At 42.7% G+C, this 23,185-nt stretch overlaps 2 protein-coding genes across 2 annotated transcripts in view; both read left to right on the top strand.

Moving 5' to 3' along the window:
• LOC126330655 (forkhead box protein J1.2-like) overlaps positions 1 to 23,185 on the top strand; it is a 251,578-nt gene that overhangs the window by 79,726 nt on the left and 148,667 nt on the right. The gene's annotated exons all lie outside the window — the stretch shown is intronic.
• The window catches only part of LOC126330671 (uncharacterized), a 29,752-nt gene continuing 10,018 nt past the window's right edge, over positions 3,452 to 23,185 (top strand). Inside the window, exon 1 of the mRNA XM_049996384.1 lies at positions 3,452 to 3,714. Coding sequence (XP_049852341.1) covers positions 3,456 to 3,714 — 259 coding nt within the window. The 5' untranslated portion in view covers positions 3,452 to 3,455. The remainder of the gene's footprint in view (positions 3,715 to 23,185) is intronic.

Below are 23,185 nucleotides of genomic sequence, written 5' to 3'. Positions count from 1 at the left end.
ATAAATGTATTCCCAGCTGCGAATATGTACAACCATCGGTTGTATAATGAAATGAAGACAACTGAAAATTTGTTCAGGACCGGGATTCAAACCCAGATTTCCCGCTTATCGCGAGGACATCCGAGCACGCTCCACGGCCAGACCCGAACATCTGTATGGCGTCAGTCATGTGTCTACAATCTGCACTCGTACATTCATTATGAAAATTCCCGAGCATGGGAGCCATTTTAATTGAAAGTCGCTTGTCCGGCGTCGGCAGATAAATACAACATTGTAGTGTCTGTCTGCGTTGTTCAGAAGCACGATGCAATATTCCTTCGGACACTCATGTACTGCAATATCGTATTCTCAATAAAACACTGGAAAAGTTGATGAAATCACTTCGAAAGTTCAGCAACACTTACATGATATCCACAAGGAACTGAACAGAGATTACTGACGTTAATTTTGTGGTAGGAGGAGGGTTAGAGAAGGCGAAGTACAATTTCTTACAAAAAAAAAAAACTCGAAAACTTTTGTCATTAAATACCAAACGTACTGAAGTTACCACTTTTAGTAGGCAACTGCGACTTGCAGTTTACTTAAAAGAGAGGGTCTAGTTTGTAAGAGATGTGTCGACACATTCGAAAAAATGGCCATAGCTCAGAAGTTCAGGTGAGCTTTAAGATGTGTTAATTGTATCACTTTGGCACCAAATTTTATCACAGTGCTTCTCATTGCCATCATGGACGAATCAGTCATCGTAGACGTGTCAGGTGACGGAAAGGTCGTCACAGTATTGCGCGAATATAATGACAAAGGGACCCCTAAGAGCCCACGTTCAGCAACACCCTCTGTGCCATCCATGCAACTTTGTTGAGCGCGTAACAAATGTACCTGTCAGGAACGTCGACACCAATTCATACTAGCACTAACGCCTGAGGATTAGGTGGCCCCTTCGACAGACTTCGGGTGGGGTTTGCCTACTTTCAGGCTGCTTCGAATCACGTTTAAATTTCGCCGAATGTTTTGGTCTCTAGTGGTTCCAGCCTGTGCACGGGAGCAAAAATTGCGGTCGCTGCAGTCCAAAGGGCTGAGGTCGCGTTCCATGGGGATGCAGCTCCACGAAGCCCTTAAAGAAGGGTTGAAAAATCCAAGAGCTTCATCAGTGTCAAAGATGGTCAAGACCGTCTTCCTGTTGCTCGTTGGACTACGAACTGTCGTTTTCTATCACATAATGTGTAGCAGTCAACGACCCAGGGAAATGGGTGGTTTCATTGACGCCTTTTAGGCTATCCCTTGAGGCCTTTTCGTGTTGATTATAAGCGGGGTGAAATGTGGGTAAGAGGGCCACGACGACCTTCTCATAGTGTCATACGTCCACAGAGGCACTGGGATAAATTTTGGTGCCAACGTTACATTATTTACACACCCTAAAGCTCACATGAACTTGAATTTGTCGACACCATGCTGTTTTGAAGCATCGCCGAACACGAGAGGACGTCGCTGGGCGCCACGCTTTTGCACCATCACAGAGGAAGGCACACACATGAGCCGCAACGTGAAGGAATTATGCAGTTTCGAAAAAGTGTTTCTTTAAATCTGTTGTGCACTTTAGTTTTGGAATTCCACGACAAGTGAATCTGGGTGCGCTAAATGTTAGTAAAGGTCAGCCGCATGTTCTGACGTTCTCCAGACTGGTACTGAACTGAATCGTGTGTACGTGAAGCGGAGCAGGATGTGAAGTAGGCTTTGGAAAACCATCTTTTTGTTTCTAGAGATGCGAGGACATGTGTCTTCACGTGCGCCTCGCTAGTTTTGCTCTTGGCCAGGATGACTAAAAGCATCACAGTAAATAGCAATTTAATTGGAAGCGACTAATGACTGCAAACCCTAACAAGAAAATCGCCCGTGTATAGTCAAACAAGACAGACAGAATGTAACACTATGGTAACAGACAGGGGAATGAATGTTCGAAATATCGTCTGCCACAATACGTACTCGGGGACGCATAGTGATGCTACGTGTGATTTGCACATGAAAGTCTAGAGCATCAGCTCCCTACTTCTCGTAACTGAATTGTAGGCAACTCGCTTAACTCGCGTCTGGAACATACTGCCTCATTTGGTTTCTTTTCCGTCGGTCGTGAGTTCTAACGCTCTGCAATAAACAGTGCACAGCAAGTGGGTAGGTTTAAACGCTAAGCATAATAAGAACCATAAAATGTTAGGACTTCAAGTAATTTTGTTTTATTTCATCAACCGCAACATTAGTAAAATGATTTGTAGAGCCAGTACGTCGTTAATATTTGTAACAAGATGTCCGGTCATTAATCATTAATTCTCGAGCACCGCAAAAGTCACATAAACACTATCTTAGAATCAACATGAGATCGCACAATACGTTTTCTGAGGCAACTTTAACACTTAATTCCGTCTTTACGCGCAGTTGCCTTTTCCACAAGAGTTCGTGTGTTGCTTCGTCGAAAACCGATCGCACGTTGCCTCGGATCAACACAACATCGAACGAATACGTCGTCCGAGGCAATTTTTCAGTAACTACTTCGTCTTAACATAAGATCGGTATATTCACCGGTCATATCCTCGGAAAAAGATAGTAGACTAGTAGTGCAATTTGGCGGCTGCCCTCTCAAGACGCACTTATGATTAGTAACTAAAATTTGTAATTAGTATTTCCTGCTTAATAGAGTTGATATTGAAATTATTATTAACAAGTTCTCAGTGCAAGTAACGCCATCAGCACGGTTGGAACTGTACATTGATTTTTAAACAGTAAATATAAATAATAAAAGATTCGCTTGGTGACGCCCAGAGTGGTAAGTGAATACCCAGTCCTCTTCGCTCCAGTAGACGGCTCTTGCTCACCCGGCCGTTGTCACTCTCTGTGACCATCTGGTGTGTCGTTCGACGAGTCTGCCTTGTGATACTCGTACTCGTTAGTCTTCCGTAACAAAATCTTCCTATTATAAAGGTGGATAGTGATGGGGCAGAAACGCCACAAGAGGAAATAGCTCGACGAAAACGCCGAAGTAGCGGTGTTGGTCAGTATTTACCAGCTGAACTAAGCTTCGCTAGGCAAATTGTAGTTCCTCGACCTACGCATTAGCGAGCGTTGTAAAACATGTGTTGCGTCCTGCCGCGGCGTCGTGTCGGTCGGTTGTTTAGCGCGCCGTGCAGCCGGCGCGGCTGCCAGCAGCAAGTGCGGGCGGCGGCGCCAGCCCAGGCCAGCCGGTGCAGCTGCGGGCTGCTAGCTGCTCCAGGCCGCAGCTGCCTTCCCCCGGGCCGCCGCCGCCGCTGCCGCTCGCTCCGTTGACCGGGCCAGAAATAAAACAAACGCCACGCCAGGCCTCGGGAGTGAGGGGTGAGGGGGCGGGGCAGGGGGGGGGGGAGGGCTGGGCGCTGCCAAAGCCACAGCCGGGCCGGGCCGCACCGAGCGGCAACGCTGCCGCAAGCTCAATGCCACGGCGCGAGCTCGCCGGGCGAGCGTCGGCGCAGCAGCAGCCAGCAGCAGTGCGAGCGCGACGCTCGGGGAGGCAAGCCGTAGCCGTAGCCGTGGCCCTAGTCGCGCCAGCCGCCGCCATGAACACCGAGGCGCTCATCGCCGCCGTCTACCGCCGCTCGCCGCTGTGGGACACGGGCAGCATCCACAACAGGGACCGCCGCATCGTCGACGCGCTCTGGAAGGAGGTCGCCGCCGAGCTCAACTGCGCAGACTGTAAGTGCCGCCCGCTACCACGCACTCGCACGCGCACGCTAGGCCGCCTCTCCACTGACCCCATCCTGCGAGCCACACCACACCACCGAGCTTTCTCGGCACACTTTCCAAATCATGTAGACTCCGCCTTTGTGTGTCGTCTCTAGTTACCTCACAGATCCACCTGCATCACACCAAGATTAGGTAAGACACACTCGCTCAACTCTCATCACAGTATCGAAAATCGTTCTAGATCAGTGGTTCCCAGTCTGGGGGTGGTTACCACCTGGGGGTTAAAACAAAAGGACTCAATCATATTTTAGCCGCGAAAATGTTTTTCCAAAATCCTTACTGTTATTACTATTTCTTAAGACCACAATGATTAAAATAATTACCAATAGTTGTTAGATTGGTGCATAAGTTCTTTACGTTTTTCTTTTGCATGTTGGTGTTCTGGTGCTCGCTATGGTTTTATTTATCGACTGTCATTTTTTATTTCTAGCTCCAGCTGCTGCTAGTTGAGTTTACATATTTTCATTTTCTCATTTGGAGATAGTGAGTGAGGGCTAGAAAATGGGGTGCCAAGTGGAGAAATCGGAACATTTCCGACATTTTCTTCTGTTTGAGTCCAGAGGGTTGACAGCAGCGGAGGCAGTCAGAAACATACAGGGATAGTGCCACTGGACAGAGTACGGCGAAAAAATGGTTTTCTCGTTTTAACTACGATAGTTTTGACATTAGTGACCTCCACAATCAGGAAGATCTTCGGGGTTTGACGAAGATCATTTAAATGCATTAAACCTCAATGATACGCGTCAGTGTACTCGAGAACTGTCAGATCGTGCGTCATTTGCATGCAGTGGCGAAGGTTCAAAAATCGGGAGTCCACCGGCATGCTCTAAGCCAAAATCACAATAATCGGCGGCTAGCCATATGTGCATCCCTGCTTGCTCGCCGTGAAGAACACCGACCATTCGTACCCCGTATCGTTACTAGTGAACAGAAACCGTGTCTGTGTGGTGACATAAGGAAAACAAAGGAATGGTTGAGCCCAAACAAACCGACTTACAAAAAATATTATACAGCAGTTCGGTTGGGAGGTCATTCCGCACCCACTTTATTCATCTGATTTTGTGTCCTCAGATTTTCACCTTTTCCGATCGAACCGAATGAAAATCCGTTGCGAACTTGGCTCGACGAGTTCTTCGCCTCAAAACCAAGTGATGTCTACAGTCGCGAAATCGAGAAGTTAGACAGATGTTGTCAGACTGTTCTAATTACTGAAGGAGAATATAGTATTGATAACTAAAGTCTCTGTTAAGTGTATGTGTTGTGTTTGTTAAACTTAAGCGGAAAAACACTACGAACTTATGCACCAATCCAATACTTTTATTCCAAATACTAGCGATAACACGTGACATAATTTGGTAGAGGTTACAGTATGTGAAACAATTGTATGAACATCATCTTCCTCACATAGTCCATACACAACACATATACTTTCTAGTCTGTACCATGCATCTGTTGCTGTTGTTTTCAGTCCGAAGACTGGTTTGACGCACTTCTCCACGCTATTCGATCCTGTACAAGCTTCATCTCTGAATAACTATTGCAACCCACATCCATTTGAACTTGGTTACTGCACTAATCCGTTGGTCTCATCTATGGCAATAAAATTGAGGCATACACATAACATATGCTTGAATAACTCGTGTAAGTCCCTTCTACAAGGTGTACGTAGTTCCTGCAATAGACCAGAAATTCCATCATTCACTTCGCTATAACTGACGGCGCGACACAACAGCAACCGTGTGATGGGAACTGCACCTCCATAGGGCCAACACTCTATTATTATTATCATTATTATTATTGTAATTATTATTACTGCCAAGGGGGAATGATAAACCATTGGCTTTTAATTTCTGTCATTTAAGAAGTAAGGAATCCAGCAATCAGTGTGTAACAAATGGCAGCGCCAAGTAGGGTAATAATCGTGAGGCACTGAGAACTGCTTGAGCGTTCTATAAAAAACGTTATTAGAAATAAATGGTACCAACTCTCTCATTAGGTCTCGATTTAATAAAATATGGAATTTAGGTTAACATCATTTATCTTTGGTCATTTTAAAAATGAAAGTTTTCAAATAAAACTATTTTCGTTATAAGTTTTAGCTGGACGCCAATTATTATGTTGGAGGTTGGGCGGGGGTATTAGTGGCCTCAGGGCGTCAGAAAGGTTGGGGACCTCTGCTCCAAACCATGACGACCAGCGCAATAATGAAAAACGAGCCTGGCATGTCTGTTCATTATTGTGCTAGGCAGTTAAACATCTGCTGAAGGTTAGGATGACGTATCCGAATTTATCGCATTTCCTTTTGTGTTGTCTACAACTTACATTTCTCTGCAAGTCGCCAGTTGGGAACTACTACCGATTTGGGACAGCAGTGAGTGCAGACATCTGCCTTTGCATGCTCGTTTGAAAATACCGCGACGCTCAGTTCAGCAGCCACTGCCGCCGCCGTCGTGTAGCGAGCGCTAGCTGCTTGCTGCATGTCAATGTCCATGCTGCTCCAGCTATGGCGTAGCGAGTGCGTGAGTTGTACATTCGTGGCTTTAGCAAGAGAAAATTGACTGGCACTGTTTCTGCACGCTAGTTCTTGCGCATATTTTAAAATTTCATGGAAGCCACTTCTGTAGAGGGGCCTGTAGCTGGCCCGTACGATGTTAGACAGTACGCAAGCCTTGGAAGCATGATTAACTTAAAACTCTAGCTTATTGCATGATGTGATAAGCGAAGCGGAAACAGATACTTACAAACTTTATCTGCCGTTTGAAACGTAATATTTAGCCACTGAAAATGTAGATGACTTTCAAAATTATTTTCACAGTTTAGGTACTTTCCATAAGTATTTTGAGATTAAATTGGAATAGTTCGTTACTCGTAGTGTTTTGTCCTGACTGTATGTATGAAGCGAAGCTAAGTAAAGCTGTTCATATACTTTGGCATAAACAAAGCTATTCGCTGTGCTTTGTAAGGTTTCACTGTAAGTACGAGTGTCACTATTGGAGATGAAATTTAACTCGTTGATGGGTATACGTGGTATCTCATCGAACATTCAGAGTCAAACATTTATACAAGCAGTACAGCCTATGAAGGAGAGTACTCTGAGATAAGGAACCGGTGATAGAAAATGAATGCGAGGCCTTGAGCCGGCAACGCGTGTAAAGCATGTGTTTGTAAACTACTCGAGTTCCTGTGTCTATCCAGAAATCTATACACAATCATATGTGCTTTCTTTGCCGGTGATCTATTTCCTATTGATCTATTTCCTATGTGGTTGACGAAGTTGTTCGTCTATGAAGCCACGTTAAAAACTGAAAAGCATCTGGTGGATAGGACTGAGATGCCTGTCTGGCTGGACGACCGGTACCAAAAGTGTCTTTTGACGACCTTTGGTTGGAATCGCAGTCGTTTGATAGTTCCTCCTCCTGCTAGTATTTTTCGGTAAACTCCGCATCCTCAATACGTACGGAATAGCGCCGAGAGATTTTCTCCCACGTTTCGCCAACAGTTACATCAAGAATAGGAAATTAAAAAATGAAAGGAACTCATTTCTAACGATGCCTTACTTATCTCAAACAACTATACGCCGCATTGTTGGTATGCGAGACTGTAGCCGCCTGAAGGATCGTTCTGCAGAAGCAACTGTCTTCTTAGATGAAATTGGTTCAAATGGCTATGAGTACTATGGGACTTAACTGCTGAGGTCATCAGTCCCCTAGAACTTAGGACTACTTAAACCTACCTAACCTAAGGACGACACACACATCCATGCCCGAGGCAGGATTCGAATCTGCGACCGTAGCGGTCACGCGGTTCCAGACTGGTGCGCCATCCGGGTTGTTGTTGTCTTCAGTCCTGAGACTGGTTTGATGCAGCTCTCCATGCTACTCTATCCTGTGCAAGCTGCTTCATCTCCCAGTACCTACTGCAACCTACATCCTTCTGAATCTGCTTAGTGTACTCATCTCTCGGTCTCCCTCTACGATTTTTACCCTCCACGCTGCCCTCCAATGCTAAATTTGTGATCCCTTGATGCCTCAAAACATGTCCTACCAACCGATCCCTTCTTCTAGTCAAGTTGTGCCACAAACTTCTCTTCTCCCCAATCCTATTCAATACCTCCTCATTAGTTACGTGATCTATCCACCTTATCTTCAGTATTCTTCTGTAGCACCACATTTCGAAAGCTTCTATTCTCTTCTTGTCCAAACTAGTTATCGTCCATGTTTCACTTCCATACATGGCTACACTCCAAACAAATACTTTCAGAAACGACTTCCTGATACATAAATCTATATTCGATGGGCCGGCAGATAAAATTGTAAAAATATCTATAAGAAGATATGAAGGGTAGGTTAAAAAACTTGGCGTACTCGCAAAAAATGGGAAGACCTGAAGTAATCACAAGTATCGAAACATATTGACAGCGTTGAGAATACGCTCATGTCAGCTACGGAAGTGGACTAAACCTCCATATACAAGTGACTGCTACTGCTGTGCACCGACGTTCAGGCTGCTGCTTTCCATCACCACACGCCTGCAACAAAACAAGTCATTACATCTAACCACCGAGAAGCACATAGCTTTCTGTCTCCAATACCACTCAGCTGACAATGAGTACTAGAAGTTGGTAGCATAGTCCTGGCAATGACTTCTAGAAGTGGGTGGCAAATCCAACGAAGAAGGTTTTTGTTCGGACGAGGATAGATGACAACTTTCTGGAGACATGATAACATTCACTACTCTCGAAAAGACGTTGTTGCCACAGCACAAAGTTGATGGAAAAACCTGGCCGTTTATGGATGGAACGCTACAGCTGGAGTGAGAATTGGTTGAAGCTTCATCCAGGAAAGACAGCAATTCACTCACTTTTAAAAGAATGTATGCTGCCAACCATTCGATCCCTGCAGCTAGCATAACAGATGCCTGTTATCCATATTGTTCACTACAACTGCTGCGAAAACACACCGAAAACAACCAAAAATGGATGGAGCAGATACCCATAAGTTTCGACTTTGAAATTCCAGACAAAGATTTCCAATTCGGATCCAGTAGAGCATGTTTGGGTGCAGATGTTTCGACACTAGGAACTGCGTAAGGATAATGATCGTGATACTTTTCTGAGTCATGTCTTTACCATCAGGGAGGGCAGGCGGCGTCTGCATATTTGTAACTTGACTCTTACCAAGATCCAAAGAAGTTTTGGACAATATGTATTGGCTAACTACTTGTTAAAAATAAAAGAAACACCTTTTAACTTAATTTCATTAATTCCTTTTTTCTACAAAAGTATGTAGATTCCCACACCCAGAAGCAAAAGTTATAAAGGATTTGTGGTGTTACAAACAGGAAGATTGGTGTAATTTATTTAGTTTACCGTTTTTTATTTTTATTATGAGGGTCTCATGAAACTACAAAAGAGTATGTTTCCTTGTTTTTATGATCGTATTTCGATATACCTTTCAACATTATAAAAAATATTCTGTCGGTGCCGTTTTACTTAGCAATTACACTTTCATCTGAACATAGCCAAGCCAATAACTGCAATGTTTCTTGATAAAACCGGCATATTGCTAGCTTCTCAAATAAGTAAAACAGACATTGCATTTCTGGAGAACATCCTAACAATCAATCAATTTCATCGCGTGTAAAACAGTTACCAATTCTGAGGGCATATGAACATAATATCTTCCGATATTAAGGTAACATTTGAATTATAAGGAAGTTTACATGTTATACATGAGTCTTGAATTAACAAACAGGTTATGTTTCAACGTTGACATCTCCGTGAATGCAAAAGAATGGCACACGCTCTTTATTTCCTACACATTATATGAATGGACAGTTTGGAAAACTAGACATTCTGTTTGTTAATTTTTACTTTGCGTGTCCTCTGCAAAAGCAGCACAGTATGTAGACTGTTAAGTGTAAGTCTCTAAATGCTCCTTCGCTATTTGCGACATGAATGTAGTAAATATTGATCACTAAACACCATGTTTTGTTGATTTAATAACTGTGGTCTTTACTGTAGATGCAAGTTGTTTGAAATAATGTGGTAACTGTGGCTGCGGGTGATGGACGTCGAAATTTTATCTCCTGCGGTGATAACCAGATCGTGATTGAATCTTTGACTCCTTAACCTTCGCCAAATCTCAAATGATCTGTCTCATCGTCGTGTAGGCATTTCACTTGTTTTTCGGTCACTTCTTTTTTCATTGTCTGCTGACATCGTAAACCTATGACCTCAATGATTGGCCTCCATCAGTCCAAAAGATTTCATGGTGGATGTTCGCTGCTTGCTCTCGTGTTGTTCCAGTTCTAACATATAATTAAATGCAAGTAGCATAAATCTGCAACAAAAGCGACTTCTGCCTGGTACTAACGACACCGCCCTATTGTCATAACAACGAAACTAACTTCCCGGATGACCTGTCGTACAGTCTGTTCAATAAGCCTCCTTACTTCCTGCGATAGAAGATACTTGGTACCAATCTGAGCTTTTCCTTCCTCCATTGCGAGGTGGGAAACCGGTGGACTCGTTTAGAGACATCATGTAATAAGATCCCGATTGCTGCTGTAGAAATATTATTTATTGTAATTCATCGTTTTCTAGACAGAAATCTTCAGAGCATTAGCGAAAGTTACGTATTACTTTTACTTTTAATTTATTTTATGGACTCCTATTCGGGATTAGAATGATTCAGGTCCCACTTAGGTTTATCATGGTTTCTCGAAATCACTTAAGGCAAATTCAGGGATTGTTACTTTGTATAGAACACGGCCAATTTCCTTCCACATAAAAGGAGTCTTCCAGTCCTTCCTGCTGCTCCATCTCTTATGATTTCATCACAGACTGGACTTCAGACCTTGAATTCCTTTCTCTCTCTCTCTCTCTCTCTCTCTCTCTCTCTCTCTCTCTCTCACACACACACACACACACACACACACACACACACACACACACACACTGATGCTTTCACAGATGGCTTTAAGAATTTATTCTCCGTATGATGATTATCCATCCAACATTTGGTGGAATGTGTGATCTGCTAATCCTCCTCTGCCAAAAGTTGACCTATTTTTGTACACACCTATGGTAACTTCCCTTACGAATCGTGCTCATAAAGTTTTAATTATCACCGCTAAGCAATCAAGCTGCGACCATGGAACTTGGTGATGTGTTAGTTGTTCTCTTTGTATTCAGTTTTCTGTGGGACACTCTTTTTCCCCCACGAAGGATGACATGACAGAGATCTTGGTCGGATAGGCCTGTATTTTGGCTGTTTGGAAAAAATCCCTCCTTGAAAGTTACTTCGTCATCATTCTTCCACCCAATGGTTTCTTCATTGGAGAAAAGAAGTCACTGGGTATAAAGGGGTTGGGAGGGGGTCGAGGGGAGAAAAAATTTAATAGCCCATAGAAGCACCGTATGTGACCGTATCCTGAGTGGAGTGAGCTAGGGCGTTGTCAGAAAAACAACGCTTTGTTAGACACCTTCCCGCGACGCTTAGTCTTCTAAGCCTCCCGCAACCTCATCAGGAGGTTTCGGTAGTATGCTCCTCTGCTCCTGTTACTATTTGTCGCTTACGACCATAACAACAGCAAGCAATGAAATCCTCGTAACTCCATCTGCCTGCGAAAACCTCGAAATTCCATAACACAACAATAATAAAGAGATTTGAAAGTGCAATTTCTATAATCTGTCGATAATTAGGGTTCTACTATGCAGTTACACATACAACAACATTATAAATAGCTTTATATTACTTTTTAAGAAACCGTTTTTGCTTCTCCTCCAAAATTTGACAAATTGGAGTTACTTACCAGCGATAATCTGCTATCATCAGACAAAGGCAACCCCAAAAAACACATAGCACGATATTAATTGGGCCTTTGTCTTTTTCGGCGGAAGTGATTCCACATGTTCCCACGTGCTTGCTTTGCGACTTTGTCTGCGGCTCACAGTAACACATCCAGTACTCGTCCATGGTGATTAGGAGGCTAAAGAAATTACCTGGATTGGTCCGACAAAGCTGGAACATTTCGGGTGCAGCTGGTTTCAGTGGGCTTTTTGAATGTGTGCAAGCAGTCGCGGAACCCAGCTGGCGGAGACAGTTATCGTTTTCAAAATGTCGTGCAACATATTGAAAACTGATCCATTACCGATTTTTACTTTTTCCGCTATCGCTTCGATGTTGACACGCAATACCAAGGTATCCACTTTCCCGCAAATCCCAGTTCTTCACAGAGAGAGTCTGCCACTTGGTTCTTCGGCATTCAGCCTTATTAGACCACTTTGGAAGCGTATGCAACACCTGTGATAGTGTCGACGAAAGAAATTCTGTGGCAGCTGGCAGCGCTGTTGCCAGCTTTCAGATGCGAAGCGTAAACGACTGCAGGCAAAAACAATAGCAAGGCCAGTGCAAGTGTCAGGAATCTTCTTTTGCCTGTTCGACTACAGCCTCTGTCATAAGATGGAGCATTGTTGTCATACACTTCCACCAACTCCGCATGGATTGTTGCAGCGTTGCTCCTATGCAGAAAATGAATTACTACACGAAATCACATTTTCCGTCCCGTTTTGCAGTGGTGTGTGTAATGGTGTGTTACGGTTCTGTGGTGCGGAAATATAAGTGTATAGGAGATTTGAAGTTATATATCTGCAAAAAAATTAAAAACAAAAAGTAGTTCCGTAACTTTATATTTTCGACGCGGTGTTAATTAAAACTTTGACTACCCCTCGTAGTTATTCCTAGACATAATCTTCTTTGGTAGGTTGTTTGAGGGAGGAGACCAAACAGCGAGGTCATCAGTCTCATAGGATTAGGGAAGGAAGTCGGCCGTGCCCTTTCAAAGGAAGCATCCCGGCATTTGCCTGGAGCGATTTAGGAAAATCACGGAAAACCTAAATCAGGATGGCCGGACGCGGGAAATCTTCTTTTTTCTACGAGCCTTCTACAGCTATAACATTCAGGGTCCCTCGTATCCAATTTCCGTCTCCTTCCATCTTGCCAGTCTTCTTGCAAGACTCTGCCCTGCGTCGCACGTCATACTCCATCTTTTCAATGTAGTCAAGGCCTTCCTCTTTTTCTGTGTCGTGGAGATTTCCAGTCCCGTATTTTGGAAGGTCTTCTTTCCTCTGGCAATATTGTAAGATGCCCACACCTTGTAAGCCTTTTATTTTTAGTTGTGTCTTACGATGTGCTTGGTAGCTCCCATCTGTTATCGTTGCACTTCATTTCATATTTGGTTTTTCCTTGTTCTGAGGACTATACAGAGCAATCTTCTCAGCTGTAGTTTTGTACATCCTCCGTTTCAATATTTTTTGTATGGTTTTATTCCAGATAACAGAGTGTAATTGGTTAAATGTCACCTTTCCATTTCCCATTCTGTGCTTTATTTCCTTGTTGCTTCCACCTTTATCCAAAATGATTGCCCATAAATACTTACGTGATCGACTACACTTCACTATAGATCCATAAACTGTAACAAGCTCGCTTCCTATAACTTCGACAACCAAGTATTCAATCTTTGTATATTTAATTTTCATGTTCCACTGCTTTCATTCTTTAAGCTTTCTTAACGCGTGAGACACATCCTCTTGTTCCTCGGCGAAAATGCCTTATCGTCAGCTAAATTTAGGGAGAATTACTCTAATTTCCATGCTTCATTCAAAAATACTTTACTGAGAATACGCGCTAAGCAGCATCCTTGTCTCAGTCCTTTGTTAACCTTACGTTTCAGTGATAATAACTTCCCAATTTTAACGCAAGTACTATCTAAATAGAGCTTTCTAAAGGCTTCTACATAATATTAATCTAAGTTCTGGGTATTCATTGCTTCGCACGTCCTAGAAAGTGGTATGCTGTCACAGGCCTACTGCAAGTCTATAAAAACCAAGTGTGTCCCCAAGTCGATAAAAACCACGTGTGTTTCCAAGTTACGTGCCATTCTGCTGTCAGTCACCTGTCTAATGCTGCAGATGGTGTCAAAGACCTTCCTGCCCGGAAGCGACTCTTGGTTTAAACGCTGGATATTATTTGCTTCTGTTGTCCACGCGCCTGTCAGTGCCAGACGCAGTTGCCTTTGGAAAGGCTATGGCAGTGCTGCTACACCACTGCGGCAGGTAATTCATTCATGAGTAGCTCGCGTTCCGCAGTGGTAACCTTCAGATAGTGCGTGGTAAGGACCGGAAAAGGAAGCGTTGAGCGTGCTGCGGCGTGTGGTCTGATTCACGTCATGCTGACACGCGCGAATGCCAGCTGATCGGGTGTATGAATGATCGCAGACGAAAGCGGCCGCAGTGCTCGCACGTCACTGGATAAGGCAAAGCTTCTAAACTATAGATTGTTCTGAATCTGAATTAGATCAGATTTACCATATTGGCGGTAGATTCTGCGAATTATTCTGAGATAATACTATTCAGTTCACAGGAAATGTTAACGTGCTGTATTATCACCGTTGTCACTTTGCGCATATTTGAATCAACAGCGATGTCGCTTTCTCCAAGTCAGTGATATCAAGGGACACCCGCCATTCGGTAGAAAGTTTTTTATGAACGTACATGGAAAGTAAATAATCACGCTATAAAGTGACATTCTGCTTACAGGCCCAGCAAACTTGGTCCGCCAGCCACCCAGATTTCAACTTTTCATGATCTCCCGAAACCAGTTAAGGCGAATGCCGGAATACTTCATCTGAAAAGAAAATGGTCGATTTCCTTCCACATCCTTGTCCTATCTATGCTTCATCTCAAAAGCTCTCGTCATGAATGAGGCGTCAAACTCTATGTTTTTCTTGTAAGTGTGGAGCATGACGGTCGTAATCAAAAGCAGCGGCCAGATGATTTCAGCTGTGGAAACGTGTTTACTCTTGTCTACCACATTGTTTATGCAGATAAATAAGGTAAAGACTCACGATGTCAGGCTATAGGACAAAATTTGATTCGCTGATTTATTTTCAATTTCGAAGATAGGACGTTAGATTGTTTCCTCAATGACAATATAAATGTGAAAGTGTAGTTCACTAAAAATATTGAATGTAACATTGCTGAGTGTATGTGCATTCTTTTAATTTGATACCCGTATTCGAAAGTAAACACGATACATGTAAGCCTGAAGGATAAGAGTATCCGGAAGATAGCTTGTAATATATGTATTATAAAGAATAGAAGGAGAGCAAGGTCAGGTACGAAAAACCTGCTTGGACTGTACAAGCATGTGGTAGAAAATCGGCATTGGTCTTGTTGAAGGAAAAGTGTCAGGGTTCGCCCTAGGCGATCAAGAGGAACTACGGGAATCCTAAATCAGGGTGAGCAAACAGGGATTTGAACCCTTGCTGTTAAGCACCAGCTTAATATCGTAACCGTAATGCCACTTCGGTATTAAAAAGTTTAGTACACGTGGGCAGTGTCTACATTCCTACATTTTAATTTGACACCTTGTAGCGCTCGTATTAGCTGCACTGTATTATTATTATTTGTTATTATTATTCGACAACCACTTTTTGTACTAAAGCGGTGTCCGTGAGGCTCTGGACCAGTGTTCTGTAGGAGCGGGTTTCAGATCCCGTTACAGTTGTCTTGATTCAGATTTTCTTGATACTGTCCATTAAACCTTAGTTTTTTTTTTCCTAGCAGAAAATCATATATATTCTAATACAGTGGAGAAATGTTTTACACTATGAACCACTAAAAGAATGAAAAATATTGATGTCCCTGTGCAAATATATTGAGGAGAAATTGAGTGTTCTGTACTTAGATCGTCATGGGTATAACTCTACCAACATGTGGAGTAGTCGTGCAAGCTCCCCCTCCTCGATTTCCATTCAGAAAAGTGCGAGAGTTCCCTGCGCTCGTTATGTGCTACAGCAAATCGTACACCTAAACCTAACGCATTTTCTCTTTAAACATCGCAGTATGTACTTTAGCTGTGAAAACTGGTCACGAGCCCGGAATTGGTGAATACCTGCCCGTCGGACACGTGCTGATTAGTGATTGTAGCAGAGTGATGGCACATTACACGACCTAAGCAAATGAAATCTGGTGCCATATTAGCGATTTCGCATAGTTTGGGGTATCTTCCTCTGGTCAGAGGGATTAAACTAAAGCTTTACCGTCTTTTAGCTGAGAGGTCCCAATGGTAGGTTTAGTTGCCTAATTTGAAATGTTCTATTTTCGCACAAATCCGTGCTTCTTCGCGAAGTACGAATGTTGCGTCTAGTTGTAACTGTTCAGTATAAGTGATTCAATAATTCGTGTGAAACTGAGTGTCGCGTATTAGGATGACACAAGTGTAGAGTGGCTGTAACACTGTGCAGGCACACAGTGTGTTCCTCCTGAACAGGGGCTGTAGCGGCTGGCGGAGTGCAGATGTAGTTTTAAGATGCGGCGAGCTCGCGGTGTTAGTGGCAAGTGGAGACAAGGCAAAGCATTAAAACCTATATCACTCAACTAAACGTAAAAAAAATCATGCTGATAGCCAGCTACCAAACTGTAAATCGTGATGGACAAACCGATCGTCACATCTATGGACCGACGGTCAATGACCGAACGATAGTATCCTGTGGTCGTACTGTTGTCCAGAACCAACTCATGACAAGTAGGAACGAGCGAAGTTCCATACGATTGTGCAAATAACGCCGTCATTGGTCCGCGGAACTGTGGAACAAATTTTGAGGAGTGGTGCGCGACACAGGAGGCAGCGCACGTATGGCGTGTGTGGACCTGAAGATGGCTGGCGAACCCTAAAATTGTTGACAATTTAGGCAAGATTTCTAAACTCGGGAAATCTTGTGAACCTAGTTCACATGAGTGTGCAAAGCAGAATATGGATTTAAATACACTACGAAATATGAAATGAAAAACATAGTTAATGAGCGTTGTAAATTTTACATCCTTATACCAAAATAATAAATTTCTTCAGATTAGAAATTTATCATTAAATTTCTTTTTTTTTAATTTCCTCTTATTCACTCTTCCTCCATTCATAATTTGAGACATCATGGAAGAATTCACGTCTCGACTCGCACATCATTTATACCATGACACGAACTTTAAATTCTAACAAAGAAACTATATATAAATTTGTTTTTTTGGAAGGGGTTCGTCTTAAGCAAAACATAATTTTTCGTTTTCTTCTGTTACCAGGCATGTTTCATGGAAGTTTCTCCATCATCGATAGGCTTTTAATTTCTTTCTCTTAAAGAACAGGTGGAAGTCCTATTTACTATTAGGTCTCCAACTTTGCTTCCACCCTTTCGCAATATACGGCAGTAGCAGCAATTGGTGGTGCAGGTAGTAGGTCGTAAGTATCGTACAATAAGCTTAGACAGTTCTGAACATAACGCCATCAAATTATTAGTCGATTTGTTACTGCGTCATAAAATTAGTCTGAATTGAGCCCCATTCTCGTTACGAGGGAAGTTTTAATTTCCTTCTTTAATGTGAAGAAATCTGCGACTGAGGTGATGGGTAAGCTGTGTGGTGAGGTAACTATTAGTGAAAGAACGCGCAGAGAATGGTTTCTACGCTTCACAAGAACGGTGATTTTGACGTCGTAGACCGGCATGGCAGTGGAAGAGACAAGTTTTTCGAAGCTGCTGAAACCAACAGAAACATCGTTATTAAAAGTAATTGATGGAGTTCGAGCCGAGCACTGAAATACGAACGACCACAATACAGCGATAGACATGATAGATTTTGCAGCATGACAGTGCTCGACCTCATATCGCAAAACCCGGCAAAACGTACTTGGAAACACACATATACGAAATCCTACCCCACTCACCGTATTCTCCACACATGCGCTCCTTCTGACTTACACCTTTTTCGATCAATGGCACACGGTCTGGCTGACCAACGATGGGCAACACTTTGAATCTTAAAGTTTTTGTAAGTTTTTCATAATGAAGCCCCGAGTTCCGAAAAAAAACGGCAGAAGCAAAGTTGTCGCTCTAACAATTGCACACATATAAATTCGAGTTTTTAAGAAAATGTTGTCATACCAAGTGCTATGGTTTTTTGAGTTTTGCACTACAGTTGTTTTTCTTTCAGAGTCTTGTCATCTGCATTCATATTTTATGACTGGGAATGTTGTGGAGAGATATAACATTAATGTACGCGCGCGCGCGTGTGTGTGCGTGTGGGTGGGAGTGTGAGCAATCGTCAGGAACGACATGCGGTTCGGATTCCTCGTCAAACTGCTGGTCCGCTTCCCACGGTTGGATAACTGGATAGCTGGGGTAGATTAGGGACACGCAAGTCGTCGACGTGGCGCCCGACTGAAAGACTAGCGCTTGGCCATTGAGCTACACGAAATTAATTAATCCAATAAAGGACCGTAACAAATATAAATTTTAAGACAAAACATTGTCATTACTCATCAATGAAAATTTAGTCATTTTCCTGAAAATCTGGAGTCCACTAACGTCTTAGAGTTTGACAATTAAGACTGTCTTTTTTGGATTCATGCTCCTGCATCCAGTCAACAACCTGTTAGGATTTACTGCGTCCACTCTTCTCCTTCCACATCTAAGGTGTTAATAAAGCACTCTTCTGCTACAAGTAACGCACGCTCGGCAACGCTGAGACACAATAAACACGGCAGTGGTACTGGCCTTTTCCAGCGCTGGCCGTTATTTGGCCATAAGACTCTACCTCTGTAAGGGACACACTCTAGTGTACTCCCGTAAATTCCTCTCTCAGTTTAACTACATTGGAGAAAAGCTTTCTAAAAGTGTTTTATAATTATTTTTTGCCAGCATTCAAAAATCATCATTCCATGCACTGTGTGTGACAGTCACCACAGTTAATTTGTTCCAACTATTTTCTGCGGTGAATTGTACCAAAGCACTCTATTTGAAATGTTTTATGTTTGAGTCAAGAGGGCACATTTTACAGACTTAGCTGAGTCATTATTAACTGCTAGCAGCACAGCCAATCTCTTTCGATGATATGTATGCTCACAAAAGAGGAATGAGAGCAGTGAAATACGAGAGTATATGCGTTTCGTCTTCGTTGACTGCCCCCAATGTGGTATTTAGAAGGAAACCTGGGGTTAAATACAATTAGCAGGTTCAAATGGATATGGAGTAGTAATGCAGGCATGAAAAATTATTCACAAGGTAGACACCTTGGAGAACTGCACCAAACTGAAGGTGATGTAATCAAAGTGTGCAGTGAAATCAGCCATTTTTTAATTCATCAACACACTAATAGCACCATATGATTTCTGTTTGTTCTCACTGTTTATATTAGGATTTCTTAAGTAGTGATGTGTAACGGTCGGAGAGGAAGTTTCGTGTTAGGCTCGTTTTCAAGTCGGCATTGCATACATTGAGTCATAATCTAATTTCCGCTCAGTCGATCTGCTGTTTCGAAAGAATGGTCCTTCTTGTTTCGGTCTTCAATTCGAAGACTACTTCGATGTGCATCACTTACCCTTGTCTATTCCCTGAAAATCTCGTCATCTCTACATAACTACTGAAACCTGCTACAATAGTAAAGCTTTGAGCTTCCTCCAAAACTTTTTCTCCCCACAGTTCCCTCATTTACGAAAACAACTATTAGATGATGCTCGGGATCTGTCCTATCAATCTTGTCCTTCTTTCAGTCAAGTTGTGCTATAACTTTAATTATCCAAACTACTGATCAAATCTTCAGCATTCTTCAACTGCACTACTGTTCAAAAGCTTCCATTTTCTTCGTGGGTGTACGGATAATCATCCACGTTTCACTTATATAGACTGTGGTGATAAAAGTCATGGCACACATCTTTATATCGCGTCGGACCTTCCTTTGCTGGCGTATTGCAGTAGCTCGACGTGGCATGAACTTAATGAGTCGTTGGAAGTCCCCTGTAGAAATATTGAGACATGCAGTTTCTGTAGCCGCCCATAATTGCGAAAGTGTTGCCAGGGCAGGATTTTGTGCATGAACTGACCTCTCGACTACGTTCCAGAAATGTTCGCTGGGTGGCCATTCCAGGAATGTTCGCTGGGTGGCCAGATAATGCGGTCAAACCGACCAGAATGTTCGTCAAACCAATCGTGAACAATTGAGTACCGATAACACTCGTTGAAATTCCATCTTGTTTGGGAACATGAAGTCCATGAGTGGCTGCAAATGGTCTCCACGTAGCCGCACATAAGCATTTATAGTCTGTGATTGGTGCAGTTGGGCCAGAGGACCCAGTCCGTTCCATATAAACACGGCCAACACCAATATGAAGCCACCACCAGTTTACACAGTGCCTTGTCGACAACTTGGGTCCGCGGCCACGAGCCCAGGAGAAACGCTGCAGGCGATGTCGTGCTGTTAGCAAATGCACTCCCTTCGGTCGACTGCTACCATAGGCCACTGACTCCAGATTTCGCCGCGCTATCGTGACAGTTACGTTCGTCGTACGTGCCACGGTTATTTCACGCAGTGTGGACTGTCTGTTAGCTCTTACAACTCTACGCAAACGTCACTGTTCACGGTCGTTAAGTGAAGGCAGTCGGCCACTGCGTTGTCCATGGGGAGAGGTAACGCGTGAAGTTTGGTATCCTCGGCACGCTCTTGATTCTGAGGATCTCGGAATGTTGCATTCCCTTACGATTTCGTAAAAGGAATGTCCCCTGCGTCTAGCTTCACCTCTCATTTCGCGTTCAAAAAGTGTTATTTCCCGTCGTGTGACTATAATCACGTCTTAAACCTGTTCACATGAATCAAATGAATAGAATGCGCTGCCCTTCTATATCTTTTATGCGATATTACCGCCATCTGTATATGTGGATGCGCTGTCCCATGACTTTCGTCACCTCAGTGTGTAAGGCTATACACCAATAAAGAACTTTCATAAGAGATTTTTAATCCTTTAATGCACATTAAAATGTTAATATGTTTCACTTAAGTTTTTCTTTCTTTTGACAGTCTGCATATTGTATGTTCTTTACCTCTACCACTATCAGTTATATTGCTATCAGAATAGTAAAACTACTGCTTTTGGTATTTATTTTTCCTAACATAATTTCTGCCGCATCGCTGGATTTAATTTAACCCGATTGTGCTTGTTTCACTTCTGTTGATATCTTGTAACCCTTTCCAAAACATCTATTCTTTTCGATTCATCTTCTAAGTTCTTTCCAATCTCTGGCAGAATTACAAAGCCATCGTCAAAATTTGTTTTTATAGCATTTCACTGAACTTTAATACCTTTTCGAAATTTTGTAGTTAAACACGACTCTATACTGCAGGTATGAAATACGTACGCCATTATTGACCGCAGTCCTTGTGGCCCGTACCTATGCGTTCTTGTGCGTTGCAATAACAGATTGCTATTTAATTAGCTGGGTTTGCCAGACACAACGTATCATCGCCCTTGGTCAATGAATATTGCCGGAATTGATTTCGAGATAAGCACACATTATCTCTCGTCGATATTAGTGGTGCAGTGAAAACGAATTATTCATTAACTGTCTTCATAACATTTTTAAACTGATAGTAATCTGTCTTTTCGTCACGTTTTGTGTCTGGGAGCGGCGATAAATCTTTATCACCTGCAGACTGTGCTAATCTGATATTCTCCAAACAAGCGAGATGCGACAGTTTGTTATGCCAGATAAGCAAACTTCAGCGTCCAGCGTACAAAATGAAACGTATTTCTTCACGGAAATCGAAATTAAGTTTTGTTACTATTTCGATAGACTGTTGGTTTCATGTAGTTTTACCGATGATAGTGTTTCGTCGTTCTGTACTTTACAGACTACTTTTAGTGCATCTAAACTCAGGATGTCAATTTCGATACGTTGAAACTGGTAGCGATACGCTCATGTTATTTATATAAGGCAAATATTTGTGTCGCAAATTCCGTTTCATCCTCTGCTAAAGGCCGTACGTGAAGTTTTTCTGTTATACCTTTTAGTGTCTTTCCCAAGAAGGGTCACCTGCAGACACAGTATTTTCTGGCCTCTGAAGCGAATAACGCAATAGGTAGACCTAATTAAAGCATACCTCTTACAGAAGTTGTTGTAAAAGAAGATAATAACTTCAGTGATTTGTGCAACATATTTATATTTATGCTCTTGAGAGATTTGACGCTGGTGCTTTTCCTTACGGTTGATATTTGAACCTAGGTTGGTTGGTCACCTTCCCTCATACTAGGAAGTGTTGTGCCGGCTTTAAATAGAGGCAGATATCCAGTATTCTACAGCCTCTTAAGAAAGAAAGGTAGATAGATAAGCGGAATACGGTTATGGCTTCCTTCCTTTGTTTGCAGGTGCTTTTGCTGTGTTCGGTGACTAGTGAAAAAGGGGTGGGGGGGGGGGGCGGGGGCGGTGGCATAATGATGGAAGTTTATTATTCGGTCCGGAGGTATGAGGTGTGATGCTGACTGCATTTCGCATTCATTAACAGGGCGAAAAGCGACGTAGCTGCCATGACGGAAAGCACAACCGCACCAACTTGTGATGATAACTCGAATGCTGTTCATAAGTGTTATATTTAATTCACTGATCGATGTCTGGTCCCGTTATAAATTGAAGTAATTGTTGCTCCTGTTTGGTTACTTTAGAACAGAACAGTTACCGAATCGTGTACCACATTACTGACTATATTGTGTAGACAAGTATGTGGGACAATGGAGAAAACTGTGACGAATTTGGAGAAATTGAGATAGTGGCAATGAGTAATCAAACCCATCATTTTATAAGGCGTGATCGCATCAGTTTCCCTGACCTTTGAGCTCTAGATGTAGGGGAATTTTCAAGAGCGAAATGTACAGATTTCCAAGCGACGGAAATTGTAATGTGATTTTAAAATGGTTATGTTCTGAGGCATTAGGCGCCAGTTAATACCACAGTATTCGCCCGGTCCCACATGTGACAACTGTTAAACGGTTGCTGTCTACAAAGGATTGTATAAAACATGATCTAGTGGGGCAAATTAAACACATAGCGTTCATCAAACCATTGGACTCTGTTAATGCATTATACGACGTGTCTTCTGCTCTTAACTCGTTCTTGTTATCCCAGGAGTGGCAATAGAGTAACAGCTGTCTAACTTTGATTTAACGGGAAGAGTCCGTAAAAGTAGGCGAGCGCTGCATTATGTCGGACCCCTAGACTCACGTGCCCGGATTTGGGCAGGTTATAGTAAAGACTAGGTATTCTTTTCAAATAATTTTTTTTTCACTCAGAGCTATTGAAAAGTTATAATGGACTTTTATGAGCTTCATTACTAGGATATATCCGTTTCATATACGTACCAGGTCGCGCAGTGGGAAAACTGGTTTATTTGTCCGAAAAGAGTGGATTTCATAATTCGACCATCCTACGTGTTCCTAAAGAACTCGTGCAGATAGTTCCTGCAATAAGGCCATGGCCACCCTTTCCTTGCCAAACTGAGTTACTGACTTGCAGTTGTACGCTTTTTTCCGTTTACATACTAATG

This window comes from Schistocerca gregaria, chromosome 2 (genome assembly GCF_023897955.1).
Source record: "Schistocerca gregaria isolate iqSchGreg1 chromosome 2, iqSchGreg1.2, whole genome shotgun sequence".
NCBI lineage: Eukaryota > Metazoa > Arthropoda > Insecta > Orthoptera > Acrididae > Schistocerca > Schistocerca gregaria.
Note: the sequence above shows the minus strand (reverse complement) of the source record. Positions and strands in the feature narration are given on the sequence as shown.